Here is an 18,297-nt window from a genome sequence, read left to right on the forward strand (position 1 = left end):
CATTCCTGATTCCAGAAGCTTCCCCAGGAACCCAGTGAAAAGCAGGGAAGCTGTGAGGGATTGAAGCATGACCCCACTGCATAGTTTGGCTGTGACACAGAATTGTTCCCTTCCCAGCTTTGCCAGCCACTCCTGAGCTCTTCTCCAGCTGGATGTGGCACTTTCACCTCATCCTGAGGGAGGCAATCACCTCATCTCCCACAGGACTCAAGGCTCAGACCCCTCAAGGACCAAACTGAGAGCTCAGACCCCTTAATCACCAAACTGAGCAGTGCAGATCCCTTAATTACCAAACTGAGCAGCTCAGATCCCTTAATTACCAAAGTGAGCAGTGCAGACCCCTTAATTACCAACCTGAGCAGCTCAGACCCTTCAAGGACCAAACTGGGCAGCTCAGATCCCTCAAGGACCAGCTCTGAGCAGCTCAGACCCTTCAAGAACCAAACCCTGAGCAGCTCAGACCCCTCAAGGACCAGCTGTGAGCAATAAATTCCTCTTGGGATAAGAGGAAAATCCTCAAACCACAGGAAACCACTTGAGGGGAAGAGCTGTTCTGTGGCTCCTTGAACTGGACGTGTTGGAATGGACAAGTGAGGAGCAAAACAGGGTTTGTGTGATCCTCATCCTCCTGACAAGTGAAAGAAAAGTAATGCTAAGGCTTAGCATTGTAATTTCTTCGATTTGCAGTGCACCAGGATGTAAATAAATGGCAGGAAAACACTCAGGGAATGTTAAACTTGTCCTCTTCCTGCCATCCCCCTGTCCCAGGGGCTGGGGCAGAGTCTGCTCCTGGTTTGCAGCAGTGCCCCACACAGCTCCATCTGACACTTTTCTTACAAAAAAAAAAAAAGTTTTTAATTCTCTGTACAGCAAATAGTTGATAAATTCTTTATCTTTAAAACAAATCTGGAAGTTTGACATTCCAGTAACCAGTCCCAGAATCTCTTTTGCCCAAGGTACCGAAGCAGCTGCTGGAGAATTCAGTTGCACTACTGGAAATTAAACCTAAAATGCCAAAGGAAAAACTGGAACCAGGAGCAGGAACCGAATCCAGGGCTGGGTCAGTGCTTCAGTCTGATTCTCCAGGAATAAGTAGTCAGGATCCTTTCTTTTTTCTTCACTATGCAAGTGTAAGTTCCTTCATTAATTGCATTTGCAATGATGCTCATGTGGTCTTCATTTAGGGCTAAATAACCTGGATAGGAATATTCCAGAAGTTCCTTATCTTTATACCAGCTGTCAGGAGAAAAAAAGTGGAAGTTAAACTAAATATTAGTTATTTCTACTAATAAATTTTGCTGAATAAGTGTAGAGCAGAGACTTTACCAAAACACGGTTGAGTTTTACTCTTTATTTCAGGTGGATAATCAGGATTAACAGGGCATAATCATGAGTTATTTTGGAGTTTGAATCTCTGAAAGTTGATGGGAATTTGGGTCCTCAAGTCTAAACCAACTCATGGATTTGAGCCATCCTAAATTTTGGGTACATCCAGAACCTGTTCTTACTTCAGTAACAACCAACTAATTAAAACTTGAAAGGGTAAATTTAAATTTTACGGGGTTTTTTGCAGAATATATAATTTATAATTTAAAAAGAATATAAATATTTATATTTAAAAGTAAAAGTATAAAAATATAAAATTATTTTTAAATTTAAAGATATAAATATCATGTATAAAATAAAAATAGAAAATTTTAATAAATATTTTGCAGAATATAAAGAATATAAATATTCAAGCCAGGGAATTCGACTTGAGAGTAGGAATTAGCTTTGTGCTATATATAAAATTGGATTTTATCCTTTTTGAGCTCCAGATGATGAACTCCATTCTTCTTTACCCCGTTTTTGTCATTCTTCCTGATGGATTTTGGCATGTGAAGTTTCCTAAGGCCTGGGTAAGGACAGAGCACTTACTAGACTTTGCCTTTTTTATGGATGATCTTCTGCCCGCAGCGGAAGGTGACGTTCCTGCCCTCAGAAACTGTCTTGGTTTTGGTCCTTGGTGGGGGCAGAGTGGGGGGCACCGTTGGAAATGGGAATTCTGTCCAGGCACAGAAGGAAATGCCAGCAGTTAAGGAGCTTTAGCCACCCCAAAACCCTTTCACAAAATCATCATTTAAGGAGCCTTAAAAGTATTAATTTAAAAGTGCCTCCTCATCCTGAGCAATTCTTGGATAGACAAATAAGATGACTGATGTGCAAAGATAAAAATTCCGTGGTGTGATAAAAATCAACTTGTCCCTTTCGCAGCTATGGAAGAGGATGGGAACAGTCCAGTGTGTGAAAAGCCATGGAATATCTGGGTTTGTAATTATCTAATTGCATCTTTCATTAATGTGACCCAAAAAAAAAAAAACAAAAAAAACCCAAAAAAACCCCTGTGCTGAAGAAGGAGGCACTGCTTATCCAGGATCTCCTAAGGACAGCAGTTTTTATCTGAACTCAATTCCACAGCTGCAGCAACTTGCCCTGCATCAGTTCCTTACTTGGATCCATAAGCTGAGGCTGGAGAAGGTGATTAACATCCTGTGATTAATCACCTTTCTGTCCTGTTCTGGGGAGCAGCTCCAGTCCAGCTGTGCTGGAGATGTTTTTGTCTTGTTTCTGCCCCATCCCTCTGCAGCCCCTCTCTCTGCTTTGCTATTCCCTGGCTCAGCTAAAGCAGAGAGGAGCAGGACAGTTTAATGTTCCGCTCCATAAATGTGGAATTATTCCTCACTCCTGGCCTGCATCAGGACTCAGAGATACAAAACACCATCTCTGTTGTGCTGCTTGGAGCTGGATCACTGGTGTCACTGATCCCTGGTGGGAAATGAGGATCCTGCCTATCCCAGCCTCACTTTTACCTCCTCCCTCTGCAGCCCCCAGCCCAAATCCCAGAGAAGCCCCTGGGTACCGTAGCAGAAGTCACAGGTGGACGGGCAGTGCTTCTTCATCAGCTTCCTGCGCTTCTCACAGAAGCCTTTTTTGGCCCACGAGGGGCACATAAATAACCTGTCCTTACAGCCTGGAACAGGAGGAGATGAGTTAGAGGGGATGGAGGAGACTGAACAACCAAATTTAGGTGAAATGTCAGAAGGAACACAGAATCACAGAATCACAGAATCATGAGGTTGGAAGAGACCTCTAAGATCATCGAGTCCAACCTATGCCCTCACACCTCAACCAGACTGTAGCACCAAGTGCCATGTCCAGTCTTTTTTTAAACACATCCAGAGATGGTGACTCCACCACCTCCCTGGGAAGACAATTCCAGTGCTTTATTATTCTTTCAGTGAAAAAATTTTTCCTAATATCCAACCTGTACCTCCCCTGATGCAGCCTGAGGCTGTGTCCTCTTGTTCTGTCAGTGCTGCCCGGTGGAAGAGACCAACCCCACCTGTCTGCACCTCCCTTCAGGGAGTTGTAGAGGGCAATGAGGTCACCTCTGAACCTCCTCTTCTCCAAGCTAAACAACCCCAGCTCCTTCAAACATTCCTCATAGGGCTTGTGAACAAGGTGGAGCTGGGATGGGGAACGCTGTAGAGCAGCAGCACGAGGTGGGCTGTGACACCACGATTGCTCCACAGCGTCAGCCCCGCAGAGACTGAGCCCCTCTCTCACCGTAGAGCCTGTGGATTCCCCACACCTCATCCTGGGAGATGCTCTTCTTGCCCGTCAGGGTGGCGTTGATGTGCATGAGGGCGTTGGGGTTCAGCGAGTGCATGAGGCCCAGGGCGTGTCCGATCTCGTGGGCTGCCACGTGGACCAGGTCAGTCAGCCACACTCCTGGGGGAAAGGAAACCAAGCTGGGATTGTGCAGTGCGGTGCTGCACAGCTCTGCTTTGTCACACAGCTCTGCCTAGGGTCACACCAGGGGAAAGATTTTGACGCCTCGGGTTTTAGCTTTTTTATTTTCCAGATTTTGTGGTGCTTTGGTGTGTGGGTCTGGGCTTCACATGAGGGGATGCTGAGCTCTCTGCACAGAGCAGGGAGACAAAACAATTCCTGCTCCAGCTGGGCACCAAGGACAAATGATCCAAACCTCAGGCCCAACAGCACAAACAGCGTGGGCTGGAGAGAGAAAAACAAGCAGGATGGGAGTGCATGGGCTAAAGCTGGAATGGGACAATCAACTGCAAGGTGCAAATGGAGCAGAGCTGATAAAAGTGAGAGCCCCCGGGAGCATTTGTGCATTTTGGGACCATTTTGGTTCATCTTGGCTGCAGCCCTGGCCAGGCCCAAGGTGGATCCATAGAGGAGATCCTTTTAATAAATCCCTACCTTATTTTAACTCTGTCTAAACTCTGTTCTAGGGCAGCCTTCACAAGGCATCAATGTCAGCCCTAGAACGGGCAATGCTGCCCCAGGTTCATCTTCCCTGTAGCTGCTTGGGCCCAAATCCAGCCAATTACTTCCACGTGCTTCTAATTCCCAGCAGCAGGCCCCAGAGCAGTGCCAGGCTCCAGGAGAGCTGCTCTGGACCAGCACTGCTTGTCCCAGTGCAACACTGACCCTCCTCATCCTCCTGCTCACTTTGCTCCCACAGCCCTCAGCTGAAGGAATGGGCTTGGGAAGATTTCAGTCTGGAAGAGGCTCTTGTTTGACCTCCACGGCCTGGAGTCAAACTCAAGCCTCTTGGCAGCATACAGCTCATGGATTTTAACTGAAGGATGTGTCTGAACTATCCAATAATTCCAATAATTCCAGTAATTCCAGCAAGAAGTGGCCCTGCCACCACACAGTTCTGGCTCAGGGCAGAGGAACAACAACTTCCAAGCCCACAGTAAAACCCCAACTGTTTCTGTTGTCACTTTCCCAGACTAAAATCTGAATCCCAAGCATTCCACGTGCTCCCTGTGTTAACCTTTCTTCCAGCTGAACCTGGTGTTGCCCAGGATCCAATACTCGTGGTCATCAAAGTGGATTTCCCCGTGGGGTGGGAAGAAGGCGTGGGCCAGTTCCCCCGTGGTGCCATCGAAGCAGTGGTGGCTCAGAGACTCCAGGCAGTCCGTGTGGTTGATGGAGTAGAAACCTGTGGAAAAAGCAGCAGCTTGAGGGTTACCCAGCAGGATCAGCCTGCCCAGGAAACCCCTGGGTCACTGGGAAGGTCTCTGATGGGATCCCAGGTGTTTTCCAGCTTCCAGGGCCACAAAAGGAAAGATAAATGCAAAGCAATTATCAGCACTGATGGCAACGCTCAGCCACGTGCTGACCCTGCATGTAGAGCTGCTCCCAAAGGATACAAATGAATTTGTTTTCCAGCAGGGAATGCTGAGCTCCTCTTTCCAGGTGGAAATTATCTTTTTGAGAGAGAAGCTGGACAGAGCTGATAACCCCTGGATTGTTCCAAAATTGTTATTTTGAACGTAAATAAGCAGATGCCTTGGAGTCAGAGCTGCAGCAGGATCACAGTGAATCCTGAATCCCTGGAAGGGCACCTGGAGCTCCCACAGGTGACAGGACAGACCCCTGGGAGCCTCATCACGAGGGGAACATGGTGTGAAATGAGGGTGAATCTGCTGGCTGGGCCATTGGCCCCAGGAATCTGTGCTTCACACTCAGAAATCCCAGGAAGAATTGAGGTCTGGGCTTGAGCAGAAAACGCCTCAGCACTGAACTGTTCTAGGCCCCAGGAAATTCAGGAACAGCCGTGGAGGTGAGGAGGGAAGGGATGGAGCAGTGACTGCCCCAAAGGGATCAGCAAAAGGGAGACTGAACCCACCAACAACCAGAATCCCTCACCTGCCCCGTGTGACCCTGGCTGTGTCACTCCACCTCCCAGCATTCACTTTCCCCAGCTGTGGAGTAAGAATCTGTGGATTCTTTTTCTCCCATGGCCTTCCCCACCTGTGAATTCTTACTCTTATTCTCCTGTGGCTTTCCCCACCTGTGAATTCTTACTCTTATTCTCTCTTGGCTTTCCCCACATGTTAATTCTTACTCTTATTCTCCCATGGCTTTCCTCACCTGTGGATTCTTATTCTCCTGTGGTTTTCCCCACCTGTGGGATCCCATCCCAGCAGCAGAACTTGAGGGCTCATTCTTGGCAAATGCCTGAAGCTTCCCAGCTTCACAGGGAGTGTTAAATGTGACATTAACATTTCCTTGAGCAGACAAAAGTAGTTCTTCTTTGCCTGGCTAAAGGCAAAGGACATCCCAAACCTTATCCAAGAGGCCCTGCTGAGCACGGGAGGGCTCTCCTGCCTCCCAGCTCCTGCATTAACACGCTGGAATTGCTGGAATTACCACAGCCCACAGCTCCCTGGCCCAGTGCAGGAGCCCACGGGGGGCACTCACCGATTTTGAGGTCGCTGGGGAGGTGCCGTGGGACCTCCCTGAAGCTGAACGGGGACACCTCGCTCCACATGCGGAACGCGGCCGCCAGCCCCCGGCGCGTGTCCCTGGCGCTCAGGAGGTTCCTGGGGAAGGAGAGGATCCTGCAGGGACACACAGGAAATGTCCCTCTGATCCATCAGGTTTTAGCTTTTCTGTTGATTTGGAAATGTTACGGAATAAGATAGATAACGTTAGGAGAGAAATGGAATTAGAAATAAGTTTTAAAGATGGTTTTCTAAATAAATGATATTTTTTAGAGAAATAGAATGATGAAAGATGTATTGCAGTAAGATCTGACACCCACGGTGGATCCATTGTCAGCAAGGGCTTTTTATTGCTGATTTCTCAGCAGCCTTTTCCCAAAGAGAAAGGGAGAGAGATTGCTAAAATCCCTCACTAAGCAGCACAACATCAGCAAACTCCCTTTTGCTGAAGGGAGAGCCAAGGGAGAGCTCAGCTTTGAAAAATTCTTGCATTATTTTTTTAATGGAGAGCTTCAAAAATTTGGGAATACTCCCATTGCCTTCTGGAACAATATTCAAAAGTTTGGGGCTTGACTCAAGTGCTCAACTACTCCCCCTACGAGGGGTTCATTCTGCCTCACTAAGAGCCCTGAAATCCCAGAAATCCTGAGATCACCTTTCAACAGTGGAAATCTGGAAGGGTAAACTTAAATTTACCAGTGATTGCCCTGTGACTTCCCTCAGTGCTGACTGAGGTTCATACAGAACTCTTAAAAAAACCACCAGGATAAACAGAATTAATCCTCAGCCAGGACCTTCTGAGGGAGCTCCCTGCCGTGGGGAGCCCTGACTGTGCCCTGAACAGTTCCACTCCAGCGAGAGGTGCAGCATTTATCAAAACATTCCTGTTCTGGAGTGGCTTCAGCAGCTCTCCCCGCCCTGCCAAAAGCCACAGGGGCATGATCCAAAGGCGGTGGATACAGCAGGAGGATCCAGGCCCCAGGATCACTTTTGGGGCTGGTTCCAGGCCTTACTTGTAGGTGAGGTTGAAGTGGTCCCACTTGAGGCGGCCGGGGGTGATGGTGTACCGCCTGCTGCGCGCCGCGGGCCCGGGAGGAGCTGAGCCTGGCACATCTTCCTTAAAGACAAAACAGGAGCTGGCATGGGCATCTTCTCAGTTCAGAGAGAAAAAGAGAGATTTCTACCAGGCTAAGCCTGGGAAAAAGTCCGAGAGGAATGTAAGCATTTATTGTCTCTCCTTCTGTTCAAATTGTTTATGGGTGTGTTCTGCCTCCGTGTGCTATTCACAGGGCACCAATGGTGTGAGATGTTTTCACTCCAGGGCCGATGGAACTGGTCCTCATGATGTTCTCTATAAAGGAGCCATGGACTTTCTAATAAAGTTCTCTTCTTCTTTGCCTTCTGAACTTTTTTCATTTTCATTCCCGTCCTCCCTCAACAGCGACACTGGGAGGAGATGGGAGACACTCCAGGATAGCTGATGCCTTAAGATTTTAGCTTTTATATTTAGCCTTTATATTTGTTTAGCCTATCTATCTCCAGTGCTGTACTGCATTGGTGCACAGCTCTGAAGTCCAGAACAAAGTGTTAGTCAGTGTTTTCACTTTTTGTCAGACAAAACAATTCCTCTAGGCCTGAGATCCAAGGACACTCCACAGCCTCAGGCCCCGAAAAGTAAAAAAAAAAAAAAAATATTAAATTGTGGGGGAGAACCAGGGTAAATGACTTTATCACCTGAAGTTGTAATTGGAGGATTAACCCTGATACGTAAACGGACCAGACTTTTAATTGTGTGGAAAACTCGTGACCATCATCCATGCTGGGCTGGAAACCCAGAGGTTTCTGAAAACCCTTTTTCACTGCCCAAGGTGCACCTACTGAAGGCCTTTAATAAATCCCCACTTTATTCTCTTAAAGCCTCTGTTCTAGGGAGCCAGCCCAAGGCATCAGAGTGCAGAATAAAAACCTGGAACAGGACACCTGGGGGCTCTGCCTCTGCCTGAGGGGCATCCAAGAGATGAGACCGGCCCTGCACCATCCCGAAAGATCCCAGAGCAGCCCTCTCCTTCTTGGAGAGCAGAAATGAGCCCTCAGGAGGCTCCTGGCTGCAGCAAGTGCTGCAGCTCTGCCTGGAAAGTTCTCATTTCCTCCTCTCTTCGCCGTCACTCCCCAGATGTCAATCTGGGGAAATGACTAAAACAGGCAACCCTTTGTGCAGGGAGCTCTGAAATGCCCTCAAAGCAAACAGAAGCCCTGGAAAGCCTGGAGCGCCTTTAGAGCATGGAACAGCAAAAGACGTGGGATTTTGTGTGACACGTCTGGCTCCAGCTGGAAAAGCCTTTAGAACCTGGAGGGAAATGAATGGGACCCAGCGTGGGTTTTGGGGAAGTTTTCCAGCTCTGTCTCCCCTTTTTTGGGGGGGCTAAGACACTGAAAATTGGGCACCAAGGCGCTGGCCAAGAGCCAGGACCAGTGACCACGGTACAGAAGAGCCTTGCCCAGCCCCTCAGCACATTCCAGAGGCAGCAGGAGCTGTCTGCAGCTTCCTGGTGGAAGAAATGCTGCCCTGAGAGCCAAACCCCACATCCCTTGTGTCAGCAGAGCAGACAAGAGGGGACAGCTCCGGGCCCTGCCTGAAGAAGCACAAGAACCTTTCCACGGCTCGAAAGGCTGGAAAACTTCTCCTGCTGCCAGCCCCACCTCCCTCCCTCCCGAGCCAAGCTCAGCATCTTCCTCCTCTCTAAGGACAATTTCGGATTTTCTCCCTCCCTCCCTCCCAAGCCAAGCTCAGCATCTTCCTCCCCTCCAAGGACAATTTCAGATTTTCTCCCTCCCTCCCAAGCCAAGCTCAGCATCTTCCTCCCCTCCAAGGACAATTTCGGATTTTCTCCCTCCCTCCCTCCCAAGCCAAGCTCAGCATCTTCCTCCCCTCCAAGGACAATTTCAGATTTTCCTGCAGATTTTCCTCACCAGCCTGGTGAGGACCACGCTGGGACATCCCTGGGGCACAGCTGGGAGCCAACCCCGCAGATTTTGGCAGGGCTGGGGTCCCATTTTTGGGTTCAAGGCTTTGCCCCTTCCTCCCTGGGCACAAGGGCTGTGGGTCGCTGGTTCTCCCCTCACCCCCAGGGGGTTTTACCTCTGATTTTACTCTGCCAGTGCCATTTTCCCTGCATAAAAAAGGAAATTTTTGCCTCCAGTTTATGAACAGGTAGACATGATAGAGGCCTTGACCAACACAAGCGCTGACATGTTTATATTAAAAATTAAAAAAGAGTGAAAAATGTTAAAATCTAGTGAAAAATATTAAAATCTAATGAAAATATATTAAAATGTAGAAAAAAATTTAAAACATAGAGAAAAAATATTTTTAAATAGTGAAAAATTTCAACATTTATATAAATAACTCTAAACCCTTGTGCTTTTTTTGATTTTTGTTTTTTTACAATGTAATACAAGTTTCGAGTTGGCATTCAAAAAATTGCCATTTTTCTTCTAGTTCAGAAAACAACTTTTTTTTTTTTTTTTGAGTAGGCCCAGTTCAGCTTAGCTCAGCTCAGCTCAGCCCAGCTCAGCTCAGCCCAGCTCAGCCCAGCCCATCCAAACCGAGCCCAGCTCAGCCCAGCTCAGCTCAGCTCAGTTCAGCTCAGCTCAGCCCAGCTCAGCTCAGCCCAGCACAGCCCAGCTCAGCCCAGCCCAGCCCAGCCCAGCCCAGCCAAACCCAGCTCAGCCCAGCCCAGCTCAGCTCAGCCCAGCACAGCCCAGCCCAGCCCAGCTCAGCCCAGCCCAGCTCAGCCCAGCTCAGCTCAGCTCAGCTCAGCTCAGCTCAGCCCAGCCCAGCCCAGCCCAGCCCAGCCCAGCTCAGCTCAGCTCAGCTCAGCTCAGCCCAGCCCAGCCCAGCCCAGCCCAGCTCAGCTCAGCTCAGCTCAGCTCAGCACAGCCCAGCACAGCCCAGCTCAGCCCAGCTCAGCTCAGCTCGGTTCAGCCCAGCCCAGCTCAGCCCAGCCCAGCTCAGCTCGGTTCAGCCCAGCTCAGCTCAGCCCAGCCCAGCTCAGCTCAGCCCAGCCCAGCCCAGCCCAGCCCAGCCCAGCTCAGCTCAGCTCAGCTCAGCCCAGCCCAGCCCAGCCCAGCCCAGCCCAGCTCAGCTCAGCCCAGCCCAGCCCAGCCCAGCTCAGCCCAGTTCAGTTCAGCCCAGCCCAGTTCAGTTCAGCCCAGCTCAGCCTAACCCAGCCCAGCTCAGCCCAGCCCAGCTCAGCCCAGCCCAGCCCAGCCCAGCCCAGCTCAGCCCAGTTCAGTTCAGCCCAGCCCAGCCCAGCCCAGCCCAGCCCAGCCCAGCTCAGCTCAGCCCAGCCCAGCCCAGCCCAGCTCAGCCCAGTTCAGTTCAGCCCAGCCCAGCCCAGCCCAGCCCAGCCCAGCCCAGCTCAGCTCAGCCCAGCTCAGCTCAGCCCAGCCCAGCCCAGCCCAGCTCAGCCCAGCCCATGCACATCAGCCCGGGCTGGGAAAGCAGAAATTCCCCCGCAGAGCCAAAGCTCCGGGCGATCTCCGCAGACTCCGAATTTTCCGTTTCCTCCCCGGCTGCACACACAGCCCCAGCCCCTGATCCCAAAATCCCTCCTGGGCTCCTCTGCCCAAAGGGGCTCCGACAGCCCTGAACACGACTTGCTGCCCTCACAGGCATTCACCTATTCAGATCTTTTTCATCTATATTTATTTTATTATCTTATTATCTACATTTCTCTTTTTTATCTTTTTCATCTATAGATCCATTGTTCTATTTTGAGTTATATATAGATTTGTTTATAGCTATTTATCTATTTGGAAGAGCGATTTAGAGATTTATCCATTTAGAAACTTATCTATTCATATCTATTTGTCTGTAGATCCATTGAGATCTATTTGTCTATTTAGATTAGATATTTAGACTTTAGTTAGATATCTAGACTTTTATCTAACTGGATAGCTAAACTTTTATCTAATTAGATAGCTAGACTTTTATCCAGTTAGAAATCTAGACTTTTATCTAGTTAGACATTTATCTATTTAGACCTATTAGGTCTGTAGATCTATTGAGATCTTTTTATCTATTTAGATTAGACATGAAGACATTTATCTGTTTCAATACTTATCCATTTAGATCTATTTGTCTACAGATCTATTGAGATCCCTTTAGCTATTCAGACATTTATCTATTTAGATATTTATCTATTTAGATCTATTTTGATCTATTTGTATCTCTTTAGGTCTGTTTAGATCTATTTGTCTCTAGAGCTACTTTAGATTGACTTATCTATAGACCCATTAGATATATTTATCCATTTAGATGAGGTATTTATCTACTTATCTATTTATCTATTTAGATCCCAGCCTCTAACCAGAGCACACCTGGGCCTCTCTTTGACACCCCACTCCCCTCCCAAGCATCTGAGGACCAGATCCCTTCTCCTCACCTGAATTTCCTGAACTCCTGCTGGATATTCCACAACTGCCAGCAAAGCCAGCACAGGGAACAGACACAGAACCCCCACCGTGGTCCTCCAGCCACTGCTCTTCTTCTGCTCCAGGGACGGGGAGCTTTTCCTTCTGCCTGCAGAAAGTCGTTCAGCCCGGTCCATGTCGTTCTTGAGGGGTTTTTGGAGGATTTTTTTTGGGACAGGCACTCAAGACATTCCCTGCACAGAACGCATTTGTGATCCTTGAGCTCACATTTGGAGCGTTTGTGAGCAGCCCTGCAGCTGCTGCCAGAGCTGTGCACAACCAGGGGAGTTTCAAAAAGCTCTAAGGAAAAAAAAAATATTAAAAAAAAAAAAAAGAGAAGAAGAAAAAAAAAAAGTAGACTTTACATTAAGCCTCTTTCCAATGTGCCAAAGATTCTCTCAGGCTCTGCCAAGAGGGATCGTGTTACTGCAGCTGAAATTTGGGCTGGCGGAGGAACAGCAGCAAAGTGAAACAAGCTGGGGTGGACATGAACTCTTTAACTGTGTGAGCTACAGAGGGCAAATCTGCAGCTGTCAGCTTCATGTAATGAAAAAAAAAAAAAAAATAAAAATGGGGGGAGAGGGCAGCAAAAGGAATCCAGAAGAGCAGCATCAGCCCCTTGGAATGTGTCACCGGGGATGCTCCACGTCATTTGTCACGGGCTGTCCTCAGGGTGAAAAATGAGATGCTGGGAGAGCAGCCTGGGCTCTCTGCTTGGGAAACTGCTCGGGGAGTTGACAAACTCACCCAAAAGTAAACACCAGCCCCTCTTGCAGCAAACCTGGCCGGGGAGCTGCGGGTTCCTGCTGTGCTCGGCTCTTGGAGCATTTTCTGCCACGCTGGGTTTGGGTCCCGAAGAGTGGCTTGGAGGGGTTTGTCTTTGAGGCATCTCCAGACACATGAATATAATTAAATTATATCCATTCATATCCATCAAAAAGTCCATATATCCATCAAAAAGTCCATTCAGGACTCTTTGAAAAAGCTCACTGAGGAACTCTCAGGTTTTCAGAGACAGCTGCACTTTCCTGTCTCATCCTGAGGAGGGGTGAACTCAACCCCGGCTCTGCCCTCTCAGAGGAAAAGGAATTCTGCAGGCTCCCAGCTCCACCAGCAAATGCCAGGGAGGGGGAAAGGTCATGTAAGAATTCCTTGGGGGCATCTGAGGCATTCAAAAGGTTTCAGAAAAGCCTTGTAATTTTAATAATGAAAAATGCTTTAATTGGAATTTTTTCCACCCTAGTTCATAATCAAGGCCTGCAACGTTTTATTAGTTTCATATATTTTCAGCCTCAAGCTGGCCTGGAGCTTTTAAACAACTCAGGATAAATAAGGCCAGTGAGAGTCTGGGTGTTCAATTTCATGAACATTTTCCTGTTCAATTCTCAGAAAGAAAAAAAAAAACAAAACCACAAGAAAAACCACCACAAAGTGCAGCAGTGGTTCAGAGCCCAGGAAAAGATAAAATAGGGAGTAACAGGCAAGGAAAGGATGGAGGGAATCACAGAGGGAAGCTGGGAGCAGGAGGAAGAGCAGAAACCCAGGGTCCAGAGCTCTCCCTCCTGTGGAATTGGCTGCCCTCAGCTGCTTTGCTGCAGCTTTCTAGGGATGCTTCCTCCTTCCCCAGCTGGCAGAAGGAACTGTGCATGGCTCTGACCAAATCCTGCATTTGGAGCTCCTCAGGGATGCAAATTCAGCCCTGTTTGTGCTCTGAGCTGCAATCACAGCACCAAGGGAGAAACTCAACTGATCTTTGCCTCCTCCAGTGCCCGAATTCTCCGGGTTTCTTTCAGAGCCTGCAGAGGAGAACAGAAAAAAGGCTGATGGAGAGGGGAGTCTTGAAGGAAAAACCTGCCTTGAAATGGGGCTCCACACCTCCAGCCAAGAGCTCTTCTCCAGTGAGGCAGCACTGGCTTGAAACAAAAGCATTGTTATCAACCCCAGAGCTGGAAGAACATTGAGTTTCAGTCACGGAACAGCTTTAAGTGCCTCTCCCAGAGCCAGGAGGACTCAGCAGTGCTGGAGGGAGATTTTAGCTCATGCACTGCACACCCTCCTCCCCTCCTGCAGTTTAATCCCGACCTAGGGCAGGGCTTTGTCCTGCACCGTGGACGGGCTCAGACCAGCACTGGGCAGGTGAGGGGATTTGCCCGAGGTCCACGTGGAATCTGGCAGGACCTGGAACCCTCCAAGCACCCACCAGGTGCCTTATTTTTGTGGCACTCACTCATTTTGGTGAAGGGGAGCAGAAGAACCCAAACTTTAAGCGGAGATTGACTGGGGACTCAAACAAGCACAGCCTGAGGGAGCCAAGAATTTCCTTCATAATGTAAAAGTTTTTGTGAAATACATCTCAGCACAGCTAAGTGAGTGCACAGACCTTTAGTAAAGTGCATTTTTAGGACCTCACTGCTCCTGAATACTTCTCCATGTGGCCACTAAGGGTTAGCACAGCCAAGAAAACCCTTTTCCATGAGTCACAGAAGGATTCTGAATGGGAAGAGACCGTGCTGCACACGATCTCTTTTATCTTGTGCTGGCTGAGTGGGAACCGTGGGCTGCAGAGCTGATTCACAACCTCAGGGACATTTTAGGATCCTGCTCTCCTGTCAGGTTATCCCTGGCAGGATCAGAAGGGAGAGCAGGGTTTCTTGGAAAGCACTTTTTTCTCTCCCTACATGCACTGTGCCCATCTACAGGGAAATCCAGAGCATCCAACCACACCAAACCCCTGGCTGCAGAGAGCTTGCAAAATGATTAAAGTTCAAGGCAAATATTTGCTGAGAAACCAGCTGAGCACTGAGGCCAAGACAAACCTCGTTTTTTAGGGCAATGAGAGTCAGCTGAGGAGAGGACTCAGGACTCCCAGCTGCAGCTGGTGGAGCCCTGGGAGCCTCAGGAAATCCTTGCTGTGCACACCAGCAACGCTCCTGATGAAATCCCTGCTCCTCCGGAGCCAGCAGGGCACTGAACCCTCGCTGGCGCTGCTGGGAACGTTCCCCACTGCTCACCAGGCAGCTGCTGCTGGAGCTCTGCTGGGCTCCAGAGGTTCTGGAGTGCGGATTTTTGGGTTGGACTCCAGGCAGGACCCGTCATCCCGGCTATATTTGGGCAGCAGAAACATTCCTGGCGCTGGTTTGTGTCTCGGAGCAGTGGAACTCATGACGCCGAGGGAATGCACGTGGTGCAGCGGGGAGAGGGGAGCAGGGCAGGCACAGAACTGGCTCTGCTTTGTCTCCTCTGGATTCTCCTTTCCAGGGAGCTCTGTAGGGATTTTCCAAGCCAGGGATGCACATCCCCAGCTCCGGGGAGCTCCAAGCAGTGTCAGCAGGGAGGGAATGGAGCACAAACCCCACCAAGGGCAAGGAGAGCATGAAGCACGGGATCATGTGCACAACAGGATGCACTCCCCTCATCCACCAGCTCAGCTTTGCTCTTTTCACTCTGTTGCTGAAATGTTTGGTTTAAAGCAGGGCTGTGCATAACACACAACACATGGCTCCCTTCCCCAGGGCAGCCTTCAGCTCGAAAATACATTTTTTTTCACCTCTATGGATTATTTTTTTTGCATTTCTCTCCTTTCCTTTGTTCATTAAATGTTATTTTCAGCACAATTTCCAGTAACTCTGCCCCATTTCTCAGGACACTGGCACTGCTTCATCCCAGTCCCCAAAATAACACAAAAACCATCTATGACAACAAATATTACAGCAAAACCTGTGCTGAGAGATGCTGCACAGAGAGGAACCATCAGTGCTGGGAGTGGGGATCTCTGACTGTCCCAAAGGAACCTCACCTCTCATGAAATCTGTTTATTCAGGGATAAGAGCCAATTATTCATCACTGGAACAGAACGCCCCCATCAGCTTCCCCTGTGGAGATTTGGGAATTCTGCACGGAGCTGGGGACAGGAGAAGGACCCAAAATCTGATGGCTCAAGGCAGCAGGATCAGGATTTGATCTGCAGGGGATGTGAGTGACCAGGGAGCAGCCCCTCCTGGGCCCGTGTGAAAGGCATCAGGAAACTCTCACACAGCCCTTCCTTTAACAGATTTCAACTCTTCAGCTCCCAATTTGGGGGGGAAAAGAAAACAAAACCAACAACCCAACATCCCCGCGTGGTTCCTGTGGGAATGGCCCTGAAAAATTGTGTTTTTCTGTGGGTCATGGGCTAAAAAAAGGGATTTGTGTGCTGGAAGAGGGAGCAGTGCTCCCCAGGGAGGGGGAGAGCAGGAATGTTTGGGGCCCAAAGGGAATTCTCCCACTTTCTCCCCTGCAGCCCCTCGTGATCAGCATCTGCTGATGTTCCTAGAAAAATCCACGCTCTGCTGAATAACAAATGAGCTGCAAACAGCTCCAGCTGGCACAGAAAAAGGAATATTTTGCTTAAATGTCAGCTCACAGAAGTGCTGCACTGGCCTGACCCGGCTCAGCGCTGCAGTCCTGACCTGAGAGCAGAAATTTGGGGATGAAACGAGGGGAAAAGGTTTCCCAAAACACAGATAACAAAGTGAATCCACAGTGAACTAAGAACTGCTCCCCTGGGTGGGGATACTTTGGTCACTGCTCTCTGGTGGGATGTATTAATAACTTATTTTGAATATTATAATTAATGTACCGTAATTTTAATATTACAATTAATTTAATATAATTAAATAGAATTGGTTTTAATAGAATTATAATTCATTTAATAGAATTATAATTTAATTGCATTATGATTAGTTTAATTTAAATATTATAATTAATTTAATATTAATAATCCATTTGTGGGTGGACCAATCCTCTTTACATCCTGGGGGCAGCACAGATTGGTGGGAACATAAAGGAGAGATGGGTTCTTTACCTGACTCTGCTTTGCAAGGAAAAAATCTCCCTCTCTTTTCTACCTCAGTCTCACGTTGTCTGTAAAATACAAAGCTTTGGCCACACATCCAAAGGAAAAGGTTTAGAAAGCTTTTGTACCAAGTGTGAGATGAGCTGAAATGTTAAAATTGAAGCTGTACACCAAAAAAAGCTGGGGATATCCGAGGCCCAGAGCTGGCAGAAGCCCCAGGGGCTCCTTTGCAGAGGACTCAATAATTCTGCTTTTTGGGAGAGCAGCTGCTCACAAACATGGAGCAGAAAGCTGCTCATTACCCACCCCAATTAACAAATTATATTATTTGCCTTTAAAAGAGCATTTCCCACTGCTCTGGCATCTCCTTCCCTGCCTGCAGCAGCAGGAACAGCTTCCCTGTTCTGTAACCAGCAAGGAATCCAAAAAACAGCAGGAAATCCAAAAACCAGCAGGAAATCCAAAAACCAAGGAATCCAAAAACCAGCAAGAAATAAAAAAATCAACAAGAAATCAAAAACCAGCAAGGAATCCAAAAACCAAAACAAGAAATCCAAAAACAAGAAATCCAAAAACCAACAAGAATCCAAAAACCAGCAAGGAATCCAAAAATCAACAAGAAATCAAAAAACCAACAAGAATCCAAAAACCAGCAAGGAATCCAAAAGTCAACAAGGAATCAAAAAACCAGCAAGGAATACAAAAATCAACAAGAAATCCAAAAATCAACAAGAAATCAAAAAACCAGCAAGGAATCAAAAAACCAGCAAGGAATACAAAAATCAACAAGAAATCCAAAAACCAACAAGGAATCCAAAAACCAGCATGAAATAAAAAAAACTAAGGAATCAAAAAACCAGCAAGAAATCAAAAAATCAACAAGAAATCAAAAAATCAACAACGAATCCAAAAACCAACAAGAATCCAAAAACCAACAGGAATCCAAAAACCAGCAAGGAATCCAAAAATCAACAAGAAATCAAAAAAAAAAAAAACAGCAAGGAATCCAAAAATCAACAAGAAATAAAAAAAAAAAAAAACAGCAAGGAATCCAAAAATCAACAAGAAATAAAAAAAACCCAGCAAGAAATCAAAAAATCAACAAGGAATCCAAAAATCAACAAGAAATAAAAAAAAAAAACCAGCAAGGAATCCAAAAATCAACAAGAAATCAAAAAAACCCATTAAGAAATCCAAAAGCCAGCAAGGAATCCAACAGCAAAAGGGCAGAAAAGGAGAACAAGGGGAGGGAAATCTCCCCCAGGCTCTCTCAGCAGATTTCACTCAGGTTCATCAGGGAAGATAAAACAGAATTTTCTTCCCTTTTCCAAAGCCTGAGCTGAGCCTGGCAAAGTTTGCCAAAAAAACATTCTTGGCACAAAGGGGCACCTGCTGCCTTCTGCCACCTCCTGAATTGAAAAAAAAAAAAGAATTTAAAAAAGATAAAGCATAAAATTGAGGGAGCTCTTCCTTCCCTTCCAAATCTCATCAGTCAGGAAAGAAAAAAAAAATTTAAAATAATTTCAGTTTTCTGCAACAGCTGCACAGCTTGGGAGTGAAAGGCTGCACTCTTCCTGCATTTTTGTTTGGTTTATTTTTTTTTTCCTTCAGGGAAAATAATCACTTGGAAGCCTCTCTTCATTCAGCACCCAAAGAAACCATTTGTAAAAAATTAAGCAGATG

General features: G+C 47.5%; 1 protein-coding gene across 1 annotated transcript; it reads right to left on the reverse strand.

The window, feature by feature from the left end:
• Nucleotides 1–874: 874 nt before the first annotated feature.
• On the reverse strand, nt 875–12,023 carry MMP23B (matrix metallopeptidase 23B). The gene is made up of 8 exons (XM_053997683.1): nt 11,753–12,023; nt 7,319–7,422; nt 6,283–6,422; nt 4,850–5,017; nt 3,607–3,771; nt 2,900–3,010; nt 1,918–2,044; nt 875–1,236 (listed from the first exon to the last, which is right to left on the reverse strand). The coding sequence occupies exons 1-8, from the start codon at nt 11,915–11,917 to the stop codon at nt 1,062–1,064; spliced, it is 1,155 nt and encodes a 384-aa protein (XP_053853658.1). The 5' UTR covers nt 11,918–12,023; the 3' UTR covers nt 875–1,061.
• Between the last annotated feature and the right edge of the window lie 6,274 nt (nt 12,024–18,297).

This window comes from Vidua macroura, chromosome 23 (assembly GCF_024509145.1).
Source record: "Vidua macroura isolate BioBank_ID:100142 chromosome 23, ASM2450914v1, whole genome shotgun sequence".
Lineage (NCBI taxonomy): Eukaryota > Metazoa > Chordata > Aves > Passeriformes > Viduidae > Vidua > Vidua macroura.

Bases quoted from the DNA above. Each gene is read 5' to 3' on its own strand.
- MMP23B (XM_053997683.1), bottom strand. From the start codon at position 11,917: ATGGACCGGGCTGAACGACTTTCTGCAGGCAGAAGGAAAAGCTCCCCG. The intron at 6,423-7,318 runs GTAAGGCCTGGA...GTGTCCCTGCAG, and splicing joins CACTTCAACCTCACCTACAA to GATCCTCTCCTTCCCCAGGA. The intron at 3,011-3,606 runs GTGAGAGAGGGG...CTCCTGTTCCAG, and splicing joins GGGAATCCACAGGCTCTACG to GCTGTAAGGACAGGTTATTT.